General features: G+C 45.5%; 1 protein-coding gene across 1 annotated transcript; it reads right to left on the bottom strand.

Moving 5' to 3' along the window:
• Positions 1-498: 498 nt before the first annotated feature.
• On the bottom strand, positions 499-1,663 carry LOC126987470 (uncharacterized). Its single transcript, XM_050844441.1, has one exon. It carries the CDS (start codon positions 1,240-1,242, stop codon positions 850-852), a length of 393 nt encoding a protein of 130 aa, XP_050700398.1. The 5' UTR covers positions 1,243-1,663; the 3' UTR covers positions 499-849.
• Positions 1,664-23,925: the final 22,262 nt, after the last annotated feature.

Below are 23,925 nucleotides of genomic sequence, written 5' to 3'. Positions count from 1 at the left end.
CAGCAGGGCGCAGGACAAAGGTGTTGGGTGTTGGGCAGAGGCAAGGCAGAGTTTGTCGTGTTGCCAGTTAGCCCGCCGCCCCGCAGAGCCGCCGCGCCCCTGCATGTGGTCGGCAGGATAGTGAAGGACGCTCCTTATTTGTACCTACTCCAGCCTCGGGTTCTGGCGGCGGCGGTGGTGGTGGTGGCGGCATCGGCGTCTCCACCACAACCACCACCACCACGCGATGTTTGCACGTGGTGGTGGTGGTGGTGGTTGTCTTGGTAACCAGCCTCCCCCCCTCCTTTCTTTGCCCACCTCCTTCCCTCCCTCCACTTGTTCTCGGGCGGGCAGGATCAGGTTGCCGGGGACTCAGGATATTCTGCCCGCCCTCCCTCCCTCCCTCCATTCTTTCAAGATATACCTCATCTTCCTCAGTTTCCTGTATTTTTTTTTTTTTTTACCTCTGTTGTTACTCCTTAAGCCTAGGTTGGTGGACATTGTGGATATGGAAATAAGTTATGAGATTCATATTGGTTTTATTGAGATAGAGAATGTTTAAGTATTAGTATCACAGCGGCAGGCAGAGTGGTGTTCCCCGGTATCACAGCGGCTGGGTCGACGCTCCCGGCGAAGGCGACCCATGGCACGGACGACCTCTTGCAGAAGACCTCCTGAAGTATCACAGCGGCGGCCGAGGCGTGGCAGCCCCGGCCCTGCTCCAACGTCTGGCAGCGCAGCGCAGCGCCTTTCGAGTATCCCTGAGGTGGACCTCGCAGCAGCAGCGGCGGCGGCTTGAGTGGAGGCGTCTTGGCAGCAGACCCCGTCATGGGGCGGCGACACGTCACAGCATGAGGGCGTGGGCGACGCCTACGCTGCCTGGGTGGGGGCGGGGCTCGCGGCGGGCGGCGTCATGAACAGGTCCCGGCACAGGTCCCAGCCGTCGTTGTCCTCGATGGTCCAGAAGGTTCCAAACTGGATGTCCATCTCGGGCGCGGCGCCGACCACCAGCGACCCCTTCAGGTTGAGGTTGAGGTCGAGGGCGGCGGGCGAGGCCTCGATGATCTGGATGAAGCGAGCCTCCAGAGCTTCATTGGCAAGGTTGTCCTCGATCTCGGCCTCGAAGTCCACGCGGTAGACTTTGTCTTCCTTCGCCTTCTTCTCCTCCTTGGCGGGGCGTGTCTTTCTGATGAGCTTCTTAATAGCCTTCTTGAGGCTGTGGATGCTGAAGATGCAGGTTTTCTTGTTGCCAGTGACTGCCATTGTGGTGCGGGAGTGGCGCGCGGAGGTCTGACTGGCTCAAGGGAGGGAGTGAGTATGCTACCTCGTGGCCGGGTTGGGCGTCTTTTATACCCGACCGTCCAGTGACGTCACGGGCACGTGATGCCTCGTGGCAGGTGTGTGCGCGACACGAGCTGCGCCGCGGGCACAGCGGGGGCTGCCACACGCTGCCATTGGGCACGCCAAGCACTCCTGGATTTATTCATCATGAGCTGCCGTTCATGTGGTTTTCGCATTGGATCTGGATTAGTTACGTTCTCCTGCACTGCTGTGTGCCTCGAAACTTAAATAATCCTTCACGCGGGCGTCAGCAGCGGCGTCAACCCCCGCAGTGACCACCAAGGCGGCAGCGCGCACAGGGAACCGTGAGAACGACGCGCTGCGCCCCGTTCCCAGGACTCTGGAATTCGGGCGCCATGTGTGGACCGAGGCGACGCTCCCTCGTTCCAACACCTGCCCCTCCTGGCGACCGATCCTTCCCACAATGGTTCGCCGCAGCGTCTTGGCTGGCGGCGAAGATCCCTGAACAAAATTACCATCAAGGAAGAGTTAGCGGGCGGCGGTGCACGCGCCGGATGACAAGCACGGAGGCTGGCCGGGCAGGGCGGCGGCAGCCCTGCGTAACACAAGCAGCGTTGAACATACTCTCGCAGGAGGAAAACGATTCCTGAGGTCTAATATTTTGTCTCGCAGACCATTAAAGTTGTGGCAGCGGGCGGCCTCCTCCCCTGCCCCACACCAGCCCGCCCCGCCGCCGCCACAGCTCCGCGGCAGCCCCGGAGCGTCCAAGTATCACTCTCTTGAAGCCTCCGTCGGGCCGCCGCGTCGTCAGAGAAAGAGAAACGCGTTGTAAACAGTCATCGAACCGTGGCGGGGAGGAGAAGGTGGCGAGGCCGAGGACACTTATTCCACCTCATTATGGACGCCTGAATGACCTCCGCCGCGACGCCAGCGAAATAGAAACAAACTCACCCGCCTGGCAAAACGATAACACTGGCAGGTACTCGGTGGAGGGGAGGAGGGGGAGGAGGCAAGGGAATGGCAGTGACGGGAATGGTTATATTTATGCGTGAATATGAGACGCAAACTCTTAAACCTCAAACTTTAAAATCCTGCGCTGCCCGCGGCCACATGGGCGCCGCGGGTGCTGCTGGGAAACGCGCTGGGAAATGAACTCGAGATAAATGTTTTGTTCATGTCTCCAAGGCCCGGCCGACCTGATGAGGACCAGATGTGGAGGAGGGAAGGAGGGAGGGAGGGAGGAAGGGACCAGTGAAGCGAGGAGGCGGGCGTGGGGGGGAGGGAAGGAGGGAAGATGGGGGCGGGAAGGAAAATAAACCTGTATTTTCTTTAACTTTTAATGGAAAATATCAATGTTTGAAGACTAGTGTTGCACCAATCAAAACTTCCATTATGCTCGAGTCTGCCAGTTAAGTTTTATTTTTAGCATTTTAGATTCGTAATATAAATCAAGCCTCTGAATCTGGCATCGTGGTCGGTGAATCAAGGCTTGACTTGAAGAGAGAGTGGGATAGGTCAGGCCAGGACAGGTCAGGTCAGGAGAAGGGAAAGGGTTAAGGCGATTGAGGGAGAGAGTTGGGTCAATCTGAGCCCTTCTCTCTCACCTCCCTCCCTCTTTCCCTCCCTCACCAAGACACATCTCCTCCACTCATCCCCGCTCCTCCACCCTGTTATGCATACCCCTACCTCTCAACCTCACACATATCCACCCTCATCCACTTCACACCTTTGTTCTCCTTCACCTAAAGATACATCCACCCTCAACCACCTTTCCCGACCCCTCTCTTCTTCTCCCTCACCCCTATCATCCACTCCACAATCTTGCTGTCCCCCTCTCTCAACCTAACACATGCCCCTCCCATCTTTTCCACCCCTCTTCCTCAACCCAGCACATTTCCCTCATCCCTGTCACCTGTCTACACACTCATTTCTGTCCCTCTCAATCTAACACATGTTCCTCATCCTCATTCTTCTCTTCCCACTCTTTACTCTCCCTCTCTCATCCCAGATCATCTCCCTAACCCATGTCTTCCTCCCTCTACACTTTTCTCTTACTCTCCCTTACCCAAACATACCTCCCTTATCCCTCTCTCCTCACTTCTGCTCCTCTCTCTCTCTCTCTCTCTCTCTCTCTCTCTCTCTCTCTCTCTCTCTCTCTCTCTCTCTCTCTCTCTCTCTCTCTCTCTCTCTCTCTCTCTCTCTCTCTCTCTCTCTCTCTCTCTCTCTCCGCCCTATAACACAAGTCCCCCCCCCCATCGCCTCCCTCATCAATCTCAGGACCCTCAAAGCTCCCGGCCCCCTTCCCCTCCACCCCCCTCGACACGCAGGAACGCACCGCTGCATGCCTGTGGGTGCTCGAAGGGTCTCTGGTGTGTGTGTGTGCGGGGGGGGAGCGCGCCTGGGCAGGATTGAGGCATGACAAGTTCGCGTTCTCCCGTAGGAAGGCGTCGGGGGAGAGGAACGTGCTGGAGGAAGGGAAAGGAAACTTGGGTGATGGAAGGATTTGAATGGATGAAGATGAGGAGGTGGAGGGAAACTTATGAAGGAAGGAAGGGGAAACTGGGTGATGGGAGGAGACGGAGAGATAAAAGTGAGTAGAGATAGTAAGGGAAAGGAAGAGAAAGGGAGGAGGGAGGGAAATGGAGAGAGATGAAGGAGAGGGAAGTGAAGGAGGGGAGAAGGATATAAGGTGGGAAGGGAGAGAAGGAGGATGATTAGGGAAGTAAAGGAAAGGAATGAGAAAAATGAAAGAGAGGAGGAGGAATAGATGAATAAGAGATAGTATGGGAAAGGAAGAGAAAGGGGGGGAGGGATGGAGATGAAGGAGAGGGAAGTGAAGGAGGAGAGAAGGATATAAGGTGGGAAAGGAGAGAAGGAGGATGATTAGGGAAGTGGATGGAGATGAAGGAGAGGGAAGTGAAGGAGGGGAGAAGGATATAAGGTGGGAAGGGAGAGAAGGAGGATGATTAGGGAAGTAAAGGAAAGGGATGAGAAAGATGAATGAGAGGGAAAGGAGATGAACAAACATAAGTAAAAAGATGATCATGAGAACACTGGGAGAGGTGCATTTGAGGGCAAGAAAGAAAAAATAATAGAGAAGAGAAAAAAAGAATCAGAAGTGGAGATCAGTGAAGCGAACATCGGTAATACTTTTTTTTTAGTGATGATTTTCTCTTACCTGCAGAAACGGATGCAATTTGATACACTTACAGGTGAGAAACGGAGACCTGTTCATTGATTCTCAGGTGACGTGAGGTTGACGATGATCATAATAATACTAATAATGATGGAAATAATGACAAAAAATATACGAATAATGATAAAAATAATGATGATGATGATGAAAAAACATGAAGAAATATTATAAAAAAGAAATAAAAGAAGAAGAAGAAAAATGAGGAGTATAAAATAGAAAAAAAAATGAGAAGGAAAAGAATGTATTGAAGAAAAGAAGAAAAATATAGAGATGAAAACAAGGAATGAGAAAAAAGATGAAAAGAAGAGAAGGAAAATAAGAAAGAGAAAAAACACTAAATATATCAAAGAAGAAATGAAGAAATGAACAGAATCTTGACCCAACAAGATTCTGCGTGCCGGAACAGACACCTGAGCCCCCGACACACACACACACACACACACACACACACACACACACACACAGTCGTTGGAGCTTCGGGTCGGATGTCACTTCAAACCAGAATGTGTGTGTGTGTGTGTGTGTGTGTGTGTGTGTGTCAATATGTTGTCTTTCCGGCTACTAAAAAGCGTTAAGTTCATCTAAATATAACTCTCTCTCTCTCTCTCTCTCTCTCTCTCTCTCTCTCTCTCTCTCTCTCTCTCTCTCTCTCTCTCTCTCTCTCTCTCTCTCTCTCTCTCTCTCTCTCTCTCTCTCTCTCTCTGTGAAAGTTCTCGTAAATTTTAAATGTTTGGAGGAGGCGGAGGAGGAGGAGGAGGAGGAGGAGAAGAAGAAGAAGAAGAAGAAGAAGAAGAAGAAGAAGAAGAAGAAGAAGAAGAAGAAGAAGAAGAAAACAAGAAGAGAAAAGAAAGCAAACGAAGAAGATGAGGAGGAGGAAGAAGAAGAGAGAAAGGAAGAGGAAGAAGAAGAAAACAAGTGGAATAAAGAAAGCAAACAAAGAAGAGGAAGAAGAAGAAGAAAAAGAAAAAAAAAAGAGAAGAAGAAGAAGAAGAAGAAGAAGAAGAAGAAAGCACATAATCAAATATTCATAACAAAAAAAAAAAGTACGATCAGTCCTTCCATTATTGGCAACAACAACAACAACAATAACAACAACAAAAACGAAGAAATCACACACACAAAAAAATACTAAACATCCACAGCCGGAAACACAAACAAAATACAAGAACAACAACAACAACAGCAATGACCTCCCGCATCACAGGTCAACTAGACACTCCTTGACCTCGGCCGACCCAACGCACCAGTCTTCGATGGCTCGGGATAAGAGGTCAGGAGGTCACACGGAGGCGCTACTGTTCCTCCCCTTTGGCTCTTCCTTATCTCTCCCTCCACTGATAACGTCGCTCACTCCTACGGCTCATTTTCCCTTCCCTTCCCTTCCCTTCCCTTCCTTTCCCTTTCTTCCCATCCCCTTCTCTTCCTCTACCTCCCTACCTAATGTTCCTCTACCTCTCTCTCTCTCTCCCTCTCTTTATTGCTGTTTCGTCCTTCTTCCTTCCCTTCTCTCTCTTTTCCTTTGTTTTCTCTTCCTTCTTCCTCTCCTACCTACATATCCTTCCCTCTCTCCTTTTCTGCTCCTTTCCCTTTCCTTCCTACCTACGTGCCCTTCCCTCCCTCCTTCTCTCCCTCTCCCTCTCCCTTTCTCTCCCTCCCTGCTTATTCCTCCTCACTCTTCCTATATACCGCATCTACGTTCTTTCCTTCCCTTCCCTTCCCTTCCCTTCCCTACCCACGTGATACCCTTCCCTTTCCCTCCTTCCCTCTCTGTTTCTTCCTCCCTCCTTCCCTACCAACATTCTTCCCATTCTCTCCCTCTCTGCTTCTCATTCCTCCTCTCTTCCCTACCTCCGTAACCTTCCTGACCTTTCTAACTCTCTTCTTCCTTCAAATACCTTACCTCTCATCTTTACTGCTGTTTTTTCCTTCCTTTCTAAATCTTTCTACTCTCGTTCACCGTTCATTTCCCCTATTCCTCTTTTTCTTTATTCTTCTTCATCTCCCCTTTCCTGTTTCTTCATCTCTTTCCCTTCCTTTTCTATATGTATTGCTTCCCTCTCTCCTTCTTCCTGCCTTTTCATTCCCTCTGTCCCTCCTTCCCTCCTTCTCCTCTCTCCTTCTCTCCCTCTTTATCCATGCTTTTTCCCCCACCCTTCATCCCTTTATCTCCTTTCCCCCTTCCCTCCCTCTGCGTAAGATTGCTTCTGGAGGTGTAGGGGGGCGTAAGGGGCAGGGAGTCACGGTAGGGGAGCAGAGGGTCGCGGTAGGGGGGCAGGGGTTTCTTCAACTTATCTTCGTCTATCAGCCACCCTGCCGCTCTCTCTCACAGGTGGAAGGGGAGGGCAAGGTGGGAGAGAGAGAGAGAGAGAGAGAGAGAGAGAGAGAGAGAGAGGAAAAAAATATCTTAGTTCCAAAAATAAACGGAAACTCATAACCGATACATTCCTTCCTCCTCCTCCTCCTCCTCCTCCTCCTCCTCCTCAATGACCCATCTTTTCTTCCCTCAAAGGGCGCGCGACGGAAAGCTCCTTTTTTCCGAGGCGACCGTGACCTGACCTCTCTGTGTTGACCCCGGGCACGCGGTCGCCTGCCCTTGTTTCCCTCCGGGGGGCGCGGGTGGGGGTGGGGGGGAAGGGGGAGGAAAAAAGGGAGGTAATGGGCAAAGGAACAATGCTATGGCGCCACTGTGCTTACTTATCCTCCTTCATCACCGCCATCACCACCACCACCACCACCATCACCACTATCACTACCATCAATACGAACCGTGTAGCAGCGACGGGCCAAATTTGTGGTTTTACCGTGTAGCAGCGACGGGCCAAATTTGTGGCTTTACCGTGTAGCAGCGACGGGCCAAATTTGTGGCTTTACCGTGTAGCAGCGACGGGCCAAATTTGTAGTTTTACCGTGTAGCAGCGACGGGCCACAATTGTGGTCTTCCCGTGTAGCAGCGACGGGCCAAATTTGTGGTTTTACCGTGTAGCAGCGACGGGCCAAATTTGTGGTTTTACCGTGTAGCAGCGACGGGCCAAATTTGTGGTTTTACCGTGTAGCAGCGACGGGCCAAATTTGTGGTTTTACCGTGTAGCAGCGACGGGCCAAATTTGTGGCTTTACCGTGTAGCAGCGACGGGCCAAATTTGTGGCTTTACCGTGTAGCAGCGACGGGCCAAATTTGTGGCTTGACCGTGTAGCCGCGACGGGCCAAATTTGTGGCTTTACCGTGTAGCAGCGACGGGCCAAATTTGTGGTTTTACCGTGTAGCAGCGACAGGCCAAATTTGTGGTTTTACCGTGTAGCAGCGACGGGCCAAATTTGTGGCTTTACCGTGTAGCAGCGACGGGCCAAATTGTGGCTTTACCGTGTAGCAACGACAGGCCAAATTTGTGGCTTTACCGTGTAGCAACGACAGGCCAAATTTGTGGTTTTACCGTGTAGCAGCGACAGGCCAAATTTGTGGCTTTACCGTGTAGCAACGACAGGCCAAATTTGTGGCTTTACCGTGTGCCATGATATAAACCCCCCAAAATAGATGATACATAATCTGATCATAAATGCTTTGATATATATTATGAAATGGTTTGTGTGAGCTGTTTTTTTTATCATTTTTCTCGCTTAGAGGGACCATTAAGAAACATGATCCCCGCTGCAACCAGGCTAACAGAAGCATCACAACCACCAATATCACCACCAGACCCTACTATTCATCTCAGTTTTAACCCTTTTTTTTGCGTTTTTTAACATTCACGATTTCATTCACTTACTATTTCCGTTACTGTTTTCATTTATTTCTTCATCCACTTCTATTTTCACTTTTTCAACTTCATTTTCTCCTTCACTCATCTCTATTCTTACCCATTTTTTTTTGCGTGTTTTTTTCCACATTCACGATTTCACTTACTATTTCCGTTACTGTTTTCATTTATTTCTTCATCCACTTCTATATTCACTTTTTCAACTTCATTTTCTCCTTCACTCATCTCCATTTTTACCCTTTTTTTTGCGTGTTTTTTTCCACATTCACGATTTCACGCGCCGTTCAGCCCCGTCACGCGTTCATTCCTGGCACTTAGTCTCAACCCGCGCCACTCTCTTCCCCTCAATCTTTCTGTTTATTTTTTCACATCTTCTTTATGAGGTAAATAGCGGGTTGGGTATGACTAGCTCTTGCTGTCTCGCTCTGGCTCTCTCTCTCTCTCTCTGGCTCTGTCTTTCGCTCTCTCTCTCTCTCTCTCTCTCTCTCTCTCTCTCTCTCTCTCTCTCTCTCTCTCTCTCTCTCTCTCTCTCTCTCTCTCTCTCTCCTTCATTCTTTCTTTCTTTATTTATCTTTTATTCTTCCTTTTTTATCCCTTCCTTTCTTTGTCATTCTTTCTCTTTTTATCTCTTTTTCCTCTCTCCTTCCCTCCCTCCTCTCTACCTTCCCCCTCCCCCCTCATTCACAAGCGGAGGTCAAGCCAGGTAAAGGTAGGAAATTGACCTCTGTACAGCTATTTACGGGTCAATTATCCCTTACCTTGGGTCATACAGGTGAGGGGGGGAGGGGGCAGGAAGGGGAGAGGGGGAGAGGTCAGGAACCCCTTTTTATTATGACCTTTTGTAGCTCCGGGATTTGTAAGGTCAAGGCGGTTTCCCGGTAATGGCTGACCTCTCTTTTATGTCTTCAAAAGGAATTCTAAGGCCTTTGCTCTTTATTAGTTTCTTTATGTGGGTGTTTGTGTGTGGGTGTGGGTGTGGGTGTGTATGTGTGGGTGGGTGTGGGTGTGGGTGGGTGTTGTTGTTGTTGTTGTTGTTGTTGTTTTCTGTTGTTTTCATGTTTTCTTTCGTCTTTTTTCTCTTCTTCTTCTTCCTCCTTCCTTAATTTTTCTTCTTTATCGTTTTGTTTCGTTATCGTTCTTTTTATGTTTTCTTCTTCGTTTTCTTCTGTTTTTCTTCTTCCTTCTCTTTCTATGGATTTCTTGTTTTTCGATTTGTTTGTTAGCTTCTACTTCTTTTTCCCGTCTATCTTGTTCCTCTTTTTATTTTCATTTTGGTCATCTTCATCATCATCATCATCATCATCGTCTTCATCATCGTTCTTTGTTATCTCTCTTCTCTTGTCTTCCCTCTTCTCCTCTTCTCTGCTTTCTTTTTTCTCTCCTTTTCTTCTCCTGTTTTTCCCTTCTCTATTCTACTCTTTCTTTTTCTCTGTTCCTTTGTGCTCTTTTCTCTCTTCCTCTCATCCTTTCTTCGCTCCTTTTCTTTCTCCTTTTCGTTCTTGTGTTCATTTGCTTGCTATGGATTTTTTTTCCACCTCATTTGTTATTTTTAAACTGTAGATCAATTTCAGTGTTTCGTTCTTATCTGTATGTATTGATAACCATGTATACCCATTCATTCATTGGCGGCTGTGTCCATCTATCTATGTTCTTCTATATTCATCTTATCAATCAGTCTGTCTCTCTCTATCTCCTATTTCAATATCAATCTATTATCTGTTTTATCAGTTTGTCTATTTGTCTCTTCATTCATCTATGCAATCCGTCCATCAGCCATTTTTCCTCTCTCTCTCTCTCTCTCTCTCTCTCTCTCTCTCTCTCTCTCTCTCTCTCTCTCTCTCTCTCTCTCTCTCTCTCTCTCTCTCTCTCTCTCTCTCTCTCTCTCTCTCTCTCTCTCTCTCTCTCTCTCTCTCTCTCTCTCTCTCTCTCTCTCTCTCTCTCTCTCTCTCTCTCTCTCTCTCTCTCTCTCTCTCTCTCTCTCTCTCTCTCTCTCTCCACCCACTCACCTGTTCCCTCAAGGTTCCCAGGTGCATGTCATATTTCTACTCCCTTCATTAATATGCAGGTAACTCGAAGGTGAATTAGCCCCTGTTACCTCTCCTTTGTTGGGCGTCACGTGCAAAAAAGACGGGGAGGAAAAAAAACCACTAATGATCATTCGGAAGCTTTTTAAAGACCGTCCCCCTGTGACTGATTGATGAAGGTAATTGACAGTAAGTTCCCAGGTGATGCGGCCCTTACCTGTTCCTGTGATGAGCTCTCTCTCCTTTTTTCTCTTCTCTCTTCTCTTCTCTTCTCTCTCTCTCTCTCTCTCTCTCTCTCTCTCTCTCTCTCTCTCTCTCTCTCTCTCTCTCTCTCTCTCTCTCTCTCTCTCTCTCTCTCTCTCTCTCTCTCTCTCTCTCTCTCTTCTATTCTATCCTTTTTTTTGTTTTGTATCCCTTTCTTCCATCCTCTCCTCTCCTTTTCCTCTCTTGTTTTCCCTTCTCTTTTCTCTCTCCGTCTCATCCTCTCTTCTCTCCTCTTTTCTTTCGTTCTTTTACTCATTTTTTTCTTTATCTCTTCACCTGTCCTAAGCTCTTCTCATTTATTTTCTCTTCTCTTCTCTTCTCTCTCCATCTCTCTCCAGGATCTCTTCTATAACTCCTCCTCATCCGGGGCACCAAATTGCACCTCCAGACCCATTATCCATCATTGCGAACACCTGGCGCAAGGGATTCTGTGATATAAGTGTTGCTCGACCCTCCCTCCTTGCTCTCCTTTCCCTCCCTCCCTTCCCTCGTATCTCCCTCCCTCCCTCCCTTTCGTCTCTCTCTTTATCTCTTCTTCCCTCCCTCACTTGCTTATTCACCCTCTTGTTCTTTCTCTCCCTTCCCCTTCCCTCCTTCCTTCCCTCCTTCACTCTTTCCCTTGTCCCGTCTTTCCCTCCTCGCTCCGTTTCTCCCCCTTATAGTTTTTGTTTTGTTTTTTTGCTTTTAATTTCTCGCGCACCTGTTGGTCATAATTCCTCCTCCTCCTCTTCTTCTTCTTCTTCTTCTTCTTCTTCTTCTTCTTCTTCTTCTTCATCCACCTGTGTTTTACTCGCATTTATGTTTTTTTTATATATTCATCCTCTTCATTTTTCTCTCCCTCTCTTCTTTCTTTTACTTGTTGTTTTTTTCATTGTTTTATTCTGTTCTTGTTCGTCCCTGTCTGCTTCTTGTTATCATTCATGTTGTTCTTGTTCTTGTTCTTCCCTTTGATCTTCTTCTTCAAGTCCTGCTTCTCTTTCTTCTTGTCCTTCTCCTTTTCTGTTCTTCTTCTTCGTCCTCTTCTTTTTCTTCTCCTTCCTCTTGGTCTTCTTCCTCTTTATTTTCTTCCTCTTCATCTTCTTCTTCTTCTTCTTCTTCTTCTTCTTCCTTTCTTCAAGCCGCCTTCCTCACCGTCTTCCATGCGCATAAATTTTCCCCTCCACCACTCCACATATCTCCCTCCATCTCTCCTCCATCTCTCCATCTCTCCCTCGCCCCCGGAAACCCATAGAATCTCCTCCACAGTGGCTGGTGACCTTGTAGCTGCCCGTATGAAAAGACTTTGGGCGGTGTGTGTGTCTGTGTGTGTGGGTGGATGTGGGTGTGGGTGGGGAGTGGAGGGGGTGGAAGGGGACAGAGGAAGGTCGTGATCCGGGCTTCCTGGCTTCTGTGTGGGCGTCTTTCAGGGGACACTTGAGGCTTTGTGTCGCCAAACAGTGATAAGGCAGCGAGGGATATTTGCCATGTTGTCTCCTGCTGGTTCTTTGCTGTCCGCCACCTCCCAGCGCCCACCTACACACACACGCCCACCTACACACACCCGCCCACCTGTACACCCCCGCCTAGCTACACCCACACCACACACCCGCCCACCTGTACACCCCCGCCTACCTACACCCACACACCCACACCTTATTGACACCCTCCCACTTACAGTACACACCACACCCGCCCACCTACAGACACGATACACCCGCCCACGTAAAGGTAGTGAGTGTAGCGCCAGTGAGAGATACACCTGTGTGGACTTTGAATTGATTTGGGTCATTTTAATCGAAGAAGAAGAAGAAGAAGAAAAAGAAGAAAAAAGAAGAAAATGAAGGAAAAGAAGAAGTAAAAGGGGAAAGTAGAGGAAAAGGAGAAAAAAAGTCTAGGAATAAGAACAGAAAGCAGAACAAAAAACTATAAAACACGAACTAAGGGATAACAAGACTCAGCGTCGGTGCGTTGAACATGAGAGAAAGAATAAGAGGAAGAAAAAAACACTCTCTTGGACGGAACGCGAAGTATAAGAGCGAGCATAACGAAGCCACTTTTTACCTTTCACGGCCAACAGATCTCGGCACCTTCTTCTTCTTATCGCTCGCATTCCTCCTCATTTTACACACACACACACACACACACACACACAGAGAGCAGGAAAAAACCCCACCGTGACTAATTTTGTATCCCATCAACGAGAAACGGAGGAGGAGGAGGAGCAGGTAGAGGAGGAGGAGGAGGTGAGAAAGGTGTAGCAGAATAAGCAAGAAGAATAAAAAAGAATAGGAGGAGGAACACAAAGCAACACAAAGGAAGAACAAACAACAGCAGACTTATTGGTCCTTACGAGGCTGTTTGTGACAAGCTACACTAACTATCTAATCAAAGGTGGAAGATGAAGGAGGAGGAGGAGGAGGAGGAGGAAGGTGTAGCAGAAGAAGGAAGAGGAAAATAAAGGAAGAAGAGGAGGAGGAGGAGGAGGAGGAGGAGGAGGAGGAGGAGGAGGAGGCCTTAACGAAGTGTGCAAATTCGTGGGCACCTTTTTCCCGTTTTCTTTCTCATGATGACGAAGAAAATGGAAATAAATGAAGACGTGGATTCACCCCTTGGACGCCCCGCGGAGAGAGAGAGAGAGAGAGAGAGAGAGAGAGAGAGAGAGAGAGAGAGAGAAGCAATAACAGCAACAGAAAAAAGAAAAAAAAACCTATTCTCCAACCATCCCCCTCCTATCCCCCCAACGCCTCGCCACCCTTTTCTTTCTCTATCATTCCCTTCCCTTTCCCTCCCCCGTTCCCTCGGCGCCCCTTCCTCCTCCCTTGGCCCGGCGTGAAGGCCTTTTTTGGTGCCTCTAACGAAGCCCGAGTGTCTGCCCCCATCGCCGAGTCTCCGTGCTCGCCGACAATTTGTGAAGATTTGATGTAAAAGGAGGCGTGAAGACATTCCTGGAGGGTGAGAGAAGGAGAGGGAGAGAAGGAAAGGGAGGGAGGGACTGCAGGAAGGTGGGAAGGAGTGAGAGGAGAGGTGAGAACGAGGAGGAGAATGTGTTTTGTCGATAGTTGGTGAAGATTTGACGTGAAGAAGGGAGACATTTTTGACGAGAGAGAGAGAGAGAGAGAGAGAGAGAGAGAGAGAGAGAGAGAGACATTACTACTACTACTACTACTACTACTACTAATAATAATAATAATAATAATAATAATAATTTGATTCAGTCTCCTTGATTTTCTCTGCTTTATATCCTCCTCCTCCTCCTCCTCCTCCTCCTCCTCCTCCTCCTCTCTAATAACATCATCATCATCATCATCAACAGCAGCATCGTTAATATCCACTTTTTTCCCCATTCAAATTTCCCTCTAAAAATGACGTGTTTGGTCACTTATTTGGTTTCCTCGCTGACTGTATGGCCGGAAGTGACGCATAGGAGGAGCATGTCAGCGAAACGGAGGGAAAGTGAGAAGGCTTGGGAGGAAGAGGAGGAGGAGGAAGGAGGAACGCGAAGAGGAAAAGAGAGAGAGGAGAGATAACGAAGTCTTTCCATTTTCATTTCCCTTCTTCTTATCTTTCTGCTTCTCCGACTCCTCCTTCTCCTTCTTCTGATTCTACTCTTCTTTTGTCGTGTATCGCTTCGTAGGTCCTATTCTTGGTCTTTTCTTCTTTTTCTTCTTCTTCTTATTATTATTATTCCTTTCTTCTTTCTCTTCTTCTTTTCCTCGTCTTCTTCTCTTTTTTTCTGTTTTTCTTCTTCTTCTTCTTCTTCTCCTCCGAATATTTCCCTAATAACATATTCGGCGCCCCAGTGACCACCCGGGAGCGAGATGGTTCGTGGGTGGGACTGGAAGGCGGGACGGTTCTCTGGTTCTGCCCCTCATCATTATTATTTCTCTCTCTCTCTCTCTCTCTCTCTCTCTCTCTCTCTCTCTCTCTCTCTCTCTCTCTCTCTCTCTCTCTCTCTCTCTCTCTCTCTCAGGTGTGGTTGTCTCTTCTAATTAGGCCTCAATACCTCTTACCTAATTACCTGAAGGCCTCGTGTGTGTGTATGTGTGTGTGTGTGTGTGTGTGTGTGTGTGTGTGTGTGTGTGTGTGTGTGTGTGTGTGTGTGTGTGATACCCCCATAAAAAAAAAGGAGAAAATAAGGAATTGATAAAGGAAAAACAGGAAGAAGGAAGGAAGGAGAGAGGTCCAGCCGCATTCCTTTGGCACAGGTGAAGGAAGGAGGGAGGGAAGGAAGGGAAGGAGGGAGGAGAGAGACAAGGGTTACGAAAGAAGCGAAATGGGGGCTGTTTATCTCTCTCTCTCTCTCTCTCTCTCTCTCTCTCTCTCTCTCTCTCTCTCTCTCTCTCTCTCTCTCTCTCTCTCTCTCTCTCTCTCTCTCTCTCTTTATCTATCTACCTGGATGGGAAGAAGAGTAGAATGAGGAACAGGAGGAACAGGAGAAAGAGAAGGAAGAAGAGTAGAATGAAGAAGAGGAAGAGGGGGAGGAAAAGGAGAAAAATATGACTAAGTAGAAAAAAAAATATAATAACGAGGTAGAAAAAGACGAGAAGATAAAAATGAAGAAAAAGTAGAAGATTTAGAAAGAAGAGAAGAATGAAGAAGAAGAGCAGAAGGAGGAGGAAGAGGAGGAGGAGGAGAAAAATATGACGAAATAGAAAAAAAAAATATAGTAACAAAAGGTAGAAAAAGACGAGAAACTAAGAAAGGAAGAAAAAGTAGAAGATTTAGAAAGAAGAGAAGAATGAAGAGGAGGAGCAGGAGGAGGAGGAAGAGGAGGAGGAGGAGAAAAATATGACGAAAAAAAAAATATCGTAACAAAAGTTAGAAAAAGACGAGAAGATAAAAATGAAGAAAAAGTAGAAGATTTAGAAAGAAGAGAAGAATGAAGAGGAGCAGGAGGAGGAGGAAGAGGAGGAGGAGGAGAAAAATATGACGAAATAGAAAAAAATATATATAGTAACAAAAAGTAGAAAAAGATGAGAAATGAGGTAAAAAAGGAAGAAAAAGTAGATGTCGATGGAGATAGAGTAGAAATGTAGAGTATGATGATTGTTAAGTAAGAAAATTAAAGGTTCAGTTATAAAAAAAGATAAAAAGGTTGACAGGGAAACAAAATCGCTTAATTAAGGAAATACATATAAGGAAATAAAACTAAACGAAAGAAAATTTATAAGTGATTTTATTTTTTCATGCCTAAGCTTATCAAATACGACCAAACGCTTACACACACTAAAACAAATAACATACAAGAGGGTGTTTAGATATTCATAACTATCTGCGTAACGATGAAAATCAATTAAAACTCAAATAAACACATCCCAAGATAACACGGTGAAATATAGCGCCATGGATCCTGTAGCTCATTCATCTTAGGGCTTAATGCATACACGGGGATGGAGGGAGGGAGGTAAGATGGGATGGAGGGAGGTAAGAAGGAGAGAGGGAGTGTGGCAGGTTGGCAGGTGGGTCGGGAGAGGATGGAGATAAAGAGGGAGGTAAGGAAAGAGGGAGGAAGGGAGGAGGGAAGGGCCATGGGAGGTCTCAGGTAATCAAATTAGTACACCTGGGCCTAAGCTTCCCCCCCACGAATGGTTCCTTGCATTCCTCTGTGGCAGGTGCTTCTCTCTCTCTCTCTCTCTCTCTCTCTCTCTCTCTCTCTCTCTCTCTCTCTCTCTCTCTCTCTCTCTCTCTCGCTCTCGCTCTCGCTCTGAAGTAGGTGTTAATATTAATAAAGCCTTATCTCACCACCCACCATCATCAACATCCCTTTATTATTATTATTATTATTATTATTATTATTATTATTATTATTATTATTATTATTATTATTATTATTATTGTTGTTGTTGTTGTCATTGTTGTTGCTCGTACTACCACTACCACTACTGCTATCACTACTACTACTACTACTACTTCTACTACTACTACTACTACTTCTACTTCTACTACTACCGCGATAATATACACTACTTTCAAATGATGTGAAACTTCAAACGAGATGCCGATAACAAAAAAAATAATTCCTCACTGGGGAAGGAAAGAGAGAGAGAAACGGAGGGTTAGGTAAAAAAAAAAACGTAAAAGATGCGATTCGCTCACTACTCGGAGGTCTTCCAACACGTAAACATTTTTTGCCTTTAGAAGCTACTCCCTTTTTTTGGCCGGCCTCCGCTACCTGCCCCAAGGATTCCAGGCATTCCAACGCACACCTGGAATCCTGGAATGTATGGGGGGAGGGAGTAAGGAGGTGGGGGGAGGGGTGCTAGCGGGAATAGGAAGCCAGCCAGCTCTTCATCCTTCCTGTCTTCCTCCTCTTCCCTTCCTCTTCTTCCTTCTCTCTGCCTTCCTTTTTCCTCCCTTCCTTCTTCTTCCCTTTCTCTCTCGCTTCTTTGTTTCTTCCTATCTTCCTTCCCTTAATCTTCCTCGCGTCCTCCTTCCTTCTTCCTCCTCTTCCCTTCCTATTCCCCATCTTCCTACCTTCCTTCGTTTTACCTCTCTCTCTCTCTCTCTCTCTCTCTCTCTCTCTCTCTCTCTCTCTCTCTCTCTCTCTCTCTCTCTCTCTCTCTCTCCCCTCCCCTCCCCTCCCCTCACCTCCCCACCCACGCACACACACCTTCAAATCAACTCTCTAGAAACCTATTTACAGTCTCACGTCCTTTGTCGACCTCCTTACATTGACCCTGGTACCCGTTTCCCCTTTTCCCTTATTCCTTTAGTTCCCCCTACACCCCCTCTTTACCCCCCCCCCCACACACACACCAGTGACCATTGAACTGTTAAACGCAATGACTGAGACGTGTGTGTGTGTGTGTGTGTGTGTGTGTGTGTGTGTGTGTGTGTGTGTGTGTGTGTCCTCTTGAGTCCCCTGTGTTTTGTTTTGTTGTTTTAGGCGAAAAGGATTATTTTTGTGTGTGTGTTTTTCTCTTCCTTTTTATCATCAGTTTCATGTTTATTTACTTTCTTTGAATCGTTTTTTTCTGGTTCTTTTTCCTCTTTACTTATTTTCCTGATCCTCTTTTTCCTGCCCTCTTTATCCTTCTGATTGTCCTTGCATCTTTTCTTTCTCCTCCTCATATGCCTCCTTCTTCCTCTCTTCTTGATCTTCCTTCGTCTCCTCTTCTTCCTTCTCCTCTAACAACTCCCGGGTTCTTCTCCTTCTTCGGTTCTAACAATTCCCTGCTTCTCCTCCTCGTCCTCCTCCTCCTCCATCTCCTCTTCTTCCTTCTCCTCTAACAACTCCCTGGTTCTTCTCCTCCTTCTTCGGTTCTAACAATTCCCTGCTTCTCTTCCTCCTCCTCTTCCGTCACCTCCTCTTTATCCTCCTTCATTAACAACTCTGGTCCTCCTCCTCCTCCTCCTCCATCTCCTCTTCTTCCTTCTCCTCTAACAACTCCCGGGTTCTTCTCCTCCTCCTTCATGTCCTAATAATTCCCTGCTTCTCCTCGTCCTCCTCCTCCTCCTCCTCCGTAACAACCTCCTTCATTAACAACTCTGGTCCTCCTCCTCCTCCTCCTCCATCTCCTCTTCTTCCTTCTCCTCTAACAACTCCCGGGTTCTTCTCCTCCTCCTTCATGTCCTAATAATTCCCTGCTTCTCCTCGTCCTCCTCCTCCTCCTCCGTAACAACCTCCTTCATTAACAACTCTGGTCCTCCTCCTCCTCCTCCTCCTCCACTAGCAACTCCCAGCATCTTCTCCTCCTCCTTCATCTCCTCCTCCACGTCCACCTCCTCCCTCAGGCTACCACCGCCGCCGCTGCTGTTGCTAAATACAGACTAATTGACAGCTCTCGGCGCCGCACGTTAAATTTATGACACGGCGCCCAAGAACACCCACTCGACCAGACGTAATCCAATTCTCACCCACGACACACCCACCGCCCCTCACCCACCCACGACACACCCACCCACCCACCCACACACTGCCCAGTATCCTTCCCTTCGCTACCCGCCGCTGCCTGTACACACCCGCACACACACTCCTGCTGACCCCATAAAAGGAAATAGGAGAACGGAAAAGGAGGAGGAGGAGGAGGAGAGGTAACATGGATCGTAACGAGTAAATGGAGTTTTGTGTTTCTTTATTTTTATTGTTTTCTTTTTCTTTTACTCGGTAGCATTTTTTTTTATTATTATTATTATTAGTAGTAGTAGTAGTAGTAGTAGTAGTAGTAGTAGTAGTAGAAGTAGAAGTAGTAGTAGTAGTAGTAGTAGTAGTAGTAGTAGTTGTTGTTGTTTATAGTAATACTTATACAGAATAAATGGTAACACTATTTTTATCGTTATTATTGTTATTGTTATTATTATTATCATTATTATTATTATTATTATTATCATTATTATTATTATCATCATCATTATTATCATCCTCAATAATATAAAATCTGGTAAGAGCTCTTTCTTGAAGCCGGAAGGGAAGGATTTTGTCCTCTTGAAGGGGATTAATGATTGGGAGGAGGAAGGGGCGAGGAAGAAAAGGAGGACGCGGAGGAGGAGGAGGAGGAGGAGGAGGAGGAGGAGGAGGGACGGAAAGGGCACGTGAGGGTATTTGTAGAAGGTTTTGTTCCGGTCTATTTCACATTTATTATTATTATTATTATTACTATTATTATTATTATTATTATTATTATTATTATTATTATTATTAGTCATCATTGTTACACTTGAATAATTTTGGGATTTACTTGATAAACTTTTTTTTATAAACCAATATTACTTTTTTTCTTCCTCCAGTACTTTTATCTCCATTCCTCCTCCTCCTCCTCCTCCTCCTCCTCCTCCTCCTCCTCCTTTCACTCCTCCAGCCATTGAGAGCATAAAGGCGAGGTGGGAGACACAAATTCAAAATGATTATCGTCGCCCTAATCCCGCTTTTTTCCCTTCATCTCCGCATCCCTGCTCGTGTGTGTGTGTGTGTGTGTGTGTGTGTGTGTGTGTGTGTGTGTGTGCGATCCGATCCCCTTTGGCCCCGCTCTCATCTGTTCCGCGCCGCACCGAAATCCCTTCCTCGCCCGCCTTTCCCACACTCCCTCTCGCCCTCTATTTACTTTCGTAGGTAAAGGAAGGAAGGAAGGAAGGTAGTCAGGTAGGTATTGGTGGGTAGGAGGCAGCCAGTTGGGTAGGAGCATGGAGGTAGATAGAAAGATAGATAGATAGATAGATAGGTAGATGAATAGATAGATAGATAAACAGGAAGATAGTTAAAGACAGAAAAATACATACATACATACATATAAACAAACATACATATATACATACATTAAGAACATTGTATTAGTGAGTGTGTTAAGAAATTCTTGAAGCATGTATTTCTATTTGAGAGAGAGAGAGAGAGAGAGAGAGAGAGACACACACACACACACACACACACACACACACACACACACAAAGCGTCCCCGGGTTGCCATGGACGATCAAATACTCCAGAAACGATTGGCTTTTGTTCGGCCTCGACAGGATCCGACGCCTTTCACACCTCATTGAACGCCTTTACCTGCGTGGTCTGAACTGCCTGAACCCTTCACGGAGGAGGAGGAGCACAAACGCACACAAAGGAAGAACAAACAACAGCAGGAGAAAAGAAAGCGAAGGGGAGGAGATAAATAGAGAGAGATTGGAGAACAGAAACGAAGGGTAGAAGGAAAAGAGGAATATAAAGAAATTGAAGATTGAGAAAGCTCAGGAAAGTAAATATAAAGAGGAGGTGAAAGTTGGGGCAGAAGAAGTTAGAGGAATAGACGAAGGAAAAAAGAAAGAGAAGAAAAGCAGGAAAAAGGGAAATGAAAGGAGAAGGAGGAGGAAGAAAAGATGGAGTTGTATGTAATGTGTGTGTGTGTGTGTGTGTGTGTGTGTGTGTGTGTGTGTGTGTGTGTGTGTGTGTGTGTGTGTTAAATTTGAGACGACACGTGACCCGCCTTGACCGTGATGGAGAAGGTCAGCTGAGATTTATAACAGACACACACTCTCTCTCTCTCTCTCTCTCTCTCTCTCTCTCTCTCTCTCTCTCTCTCTCTCTCTCTCTCTCTCTCTCTCTCTCTCTCTCTCTCTCTCTCTCTTTCTCTCATTTTTTTTCTTCTTTTTATTCCCCTTCCCTTTTCTCTTGAACAAAACCAATATTGAACGCGTATGGAACCTCAGGTCACGCGTTCTTCTCCTTTGGGTCACCTCCTTCGGTCACCCCAACTCCCCCTTCACTCTGCCTTGGTGTATAGCGAGAGAGGCCGAGAGAGAGCGAGAGAGGAATGGGTCCACGGGAAGCTTTTTAATGGCTGGACGTTAGAATTGGTAAACAAAGAGGAATAAAAATACACAGAAATCTCGAGTGTGTGTGTTCTGCTGTCCGCCGTGAATGAGACGAACCAGATAATGGGAGCTCGTAAAGGCGACGCGAGGGAGGAGACAAAGAAAGGTTGGGGTTGGAAGTACACGGAGATCTTGAATACGTGATGTGAAGGAGAATCATAGAAGAGAAAATAGGTCTTGAAATGCAAACTCGGTGAGGTTGTGAATACGAAGCAAAGAACGTGTAATAAACGAATGTGTGGTTATTGGGTAAAGTGAGAGAACGAAATGAAAAATGTAAAAAAAAATGAGATAATAGGTTAGCTGAGGAAAATGAAAGAATATTGAGAAAATGAGAAGAACTAAAAATACGAGTAATTAGATGATAGATTAACTGAGAAAACGAAAGAGAGAAAATAGAAAAAAAATAATAATTAGATAAAAAATTAACTGAGAAAACGAAAGAAAAAAAATAGAATTACATAACTCATTAACAGAGAAAAAGAAAGAGAACAGAAAACGGAGGAGATAAACTAAAAGAAAATGACTGCTTGAAAAATATATTACAAGAGAAAAAAAAGTAAGGAAAAGAAACGAAAACTAGATAAACCCAAACTATGAGGTGGAAACGTGAATAATAGCTGAAATAGGGGAGGCAAAAATGGGCCGGACACGAAAATAAATCTAAACCCGTAACGTACGCGTATACACGAGGCTCAAGTGTGCGCCTATAAAGTGAACAATGGCCGAATAAACAATAACAAACGTTCGCCGTACACAGACACGACTGCTCTCCGTCACCCCGTAGTACTCCTGTTCGCTTCCTGTTTGGGGCTGACTGTTACACACCTCCTCCTCCTCCTTCGGTTTAACCCCTTGACTGCGGACTTCCCACAAGAAGCCATCACCAAGCTACAGGACTGGATCAAAAAGTGGCTGCTACAAGTCAATGAAGAAAAATGTAAAGTCCTGCACCTTGGGAGAGGATATCCAGCACACCAGTACCACATGGGAAATACTCCACTATCCGCCACAGAGGCCCTGGGACTATATATATGTGAAAGCAAAATCTGTGCCAATCGCAGCGAAGGGGTGAGAGGTTACTTCTATAAACATATTTTTCTACACTAACAGTATCATTCAGATTCGTCTCTTATTTCCTTCCTCTACTACTTTTAATGTGTCTTTGGGTTACTCTGACGTCAAACCTACATTGGGGCACGACTCTGTAACCCTGACTGTCACCTTCTCCTCCTCCTCCTTTGTTTTTGAGGTTACTTCTATAAACATCTTTTTCTACACTAACAGTATCGCTCGTCTTTTGTTTCCTTCCTCTAACACTTTTAATATGTCTCTGTGTTACTCTGGCTTCAAACCTGGGATAATAATGATAAAAATAGCAGTAATGATGATAATGATGATAGTTATACTTTTTTTCACAGCAAAGGAGACAGCACAAGGGCACAAAAAAGGAAACAATAAAAACAAAAACGCTACTCGTTGCCCCTGTAAAAATCCGTAGAGATGGCCGAAAGAAACTGCCCAGTGTCATATCCGTTATTGTTTAGGAAGTGTTAAAAGGAGGCGATAGATGATTAAAACACGGAGAAAAGACGAATGAAAAGATAAAATAGTGGAGATAAGAGAAAAAAACGATAGAACAATAGAAAAAAATAGGTAGAAGGGTTATTATAAAGGTGAATAGAGTGTAGATTAAAAGACCTGCCGATGAGTGAATGTAAAATAGGAAAAAGAGAAAAAAGAAAGAGAAATAGAAAAAGCAAAACGGTAAATAAAAAAAGGTGTAAATGAAGGAACGAAAAAAAAAACAGGAAAAACAAATAGAAAAAAATCAGTAAAAAGATAATTGAAATGGAAGTAAAGAGAACTGCTATTGAGTTAAGGGAAAAAAAAACAAGAAAAAAATAAGAAAAATAAAAATGAAAATAAAAACTCGGTGAAAAAAATAAAGAAAGTGGAGCTGAAGAGAAAACCGCCAGTGAGTAAAAGAAAAATGAGGAAAAAAGTAAAAAAAATAAATAATATAACCTTCGGACACGTGTTTCAAAATCGCCTCAATATTTCCTTAGTGACGAGACTGACACTTGAGATTTTTGTGGTGACCTGACCCTTGACCCCTACCCCCCCTGCTCTCTCTCTCTCTCTCTCTCTCTCTCTCTCTCTCTCTCTCTCTCTCTCTCTCTCTCTCTCTCTCTCTCTCTCTCTCTCTCTCTCGTAGGGGGTCAGCTGAGGTCATTGTGGAGTGCCGGATTCTGGTATTGGTTCCCACGGTGGCACTGAGGTCAGGTCGCGTCGTCACCTGACCTGGCACTGACCCCGAACTCAACACTCCCCCCCCGGCCGCCATCCTTCGTGACCCTGAGCGCTCGTGTTTAAACAAGGTCAAGCTTATGAAGGGGTTAGAGAAGGGAAGAGAGGAGAAGGATGAAGAAGATGATAAATTGTGATGAAAAGAAGAATAGAACGATAAGGAAAGGATATGTAGTGAATAAAGAAGGATTGGGAGAGATGGTAGTTAGGAGATGCAGGTGTAGTAAGAAGGAAGGAAGATGGAAGAAGAGGAGGAGGATGAAAAAAAAATGTAGAAGGAAGCGAAGAAAAACAACAACTGTGGATTGATAAAATGATATGATTCTGAACACTCTTTTTTTCATTATGAATAAAAAAATACAAAATAAATAATGAAGGAAGGAAGAGGGAAGAACAGAAGAATGTAGAAGGAAACGAAGATAAAAAAAATGTGGATTGATAAAATTATACGATTCTGAACAGACTTTCTTTTTCATTATGGATAAAAAAATACAAAAAAATAAATAATGAAGGAAGGAAGAGGGAAGAAGAGGAGGAGGATGAAAAAAAAATGTAGAAGGAAACGAAGATAAAAAAAAATGTGTATTGATAAAATGATATGATTCTGAATACACTTTTTTTTTTCATTATGTATAAAAAAATACAAAAAAATAAATAATGAAAGGAAAGGGGAGAAGAAAGAGAAGAGGAAAAAAAAAAAAAAAAAAACGAAGGAAAAAAAAAAAAAAAAAAATGATATGATTCTGAATAGACTTTTATTTTCATTATGTATAAAAAAAAAATGAAACGGGCTGGATAATCACTTTTTTTACTTTCTTCAT

The sequence above is a fragment of the Eriocheir sinensis genome, chromosome 65 (genome assembly GCF_024679095.1).
Source record: "Eriocheir sinensis breed Jianghai 21 chromosome 65, ASM2467909v1, whole genome shotgun sequence".
In the NCBI taxonomy this organism is placed as follows: Eukaryota; Metazoa; Arthropoda; class Malacostraca; order Decapoda; family Varunidae; genus Eriocheir; species Eriocheir sinensis.
The sequence above is the reverse complement of the archived record's forward strand: the minus strand, read 5'-3'. Positions and strand labels throughout refer to the sequence as shown.

Coding starts and splice junctions, on each gene's coding strand:
- LOC126987470 (XM_050844441.1), bottom strand. CDS start 1,242: ATGGCAGTCACTGGCAACAAGAAAACCTGCATCTTCAGCATCCACAGC.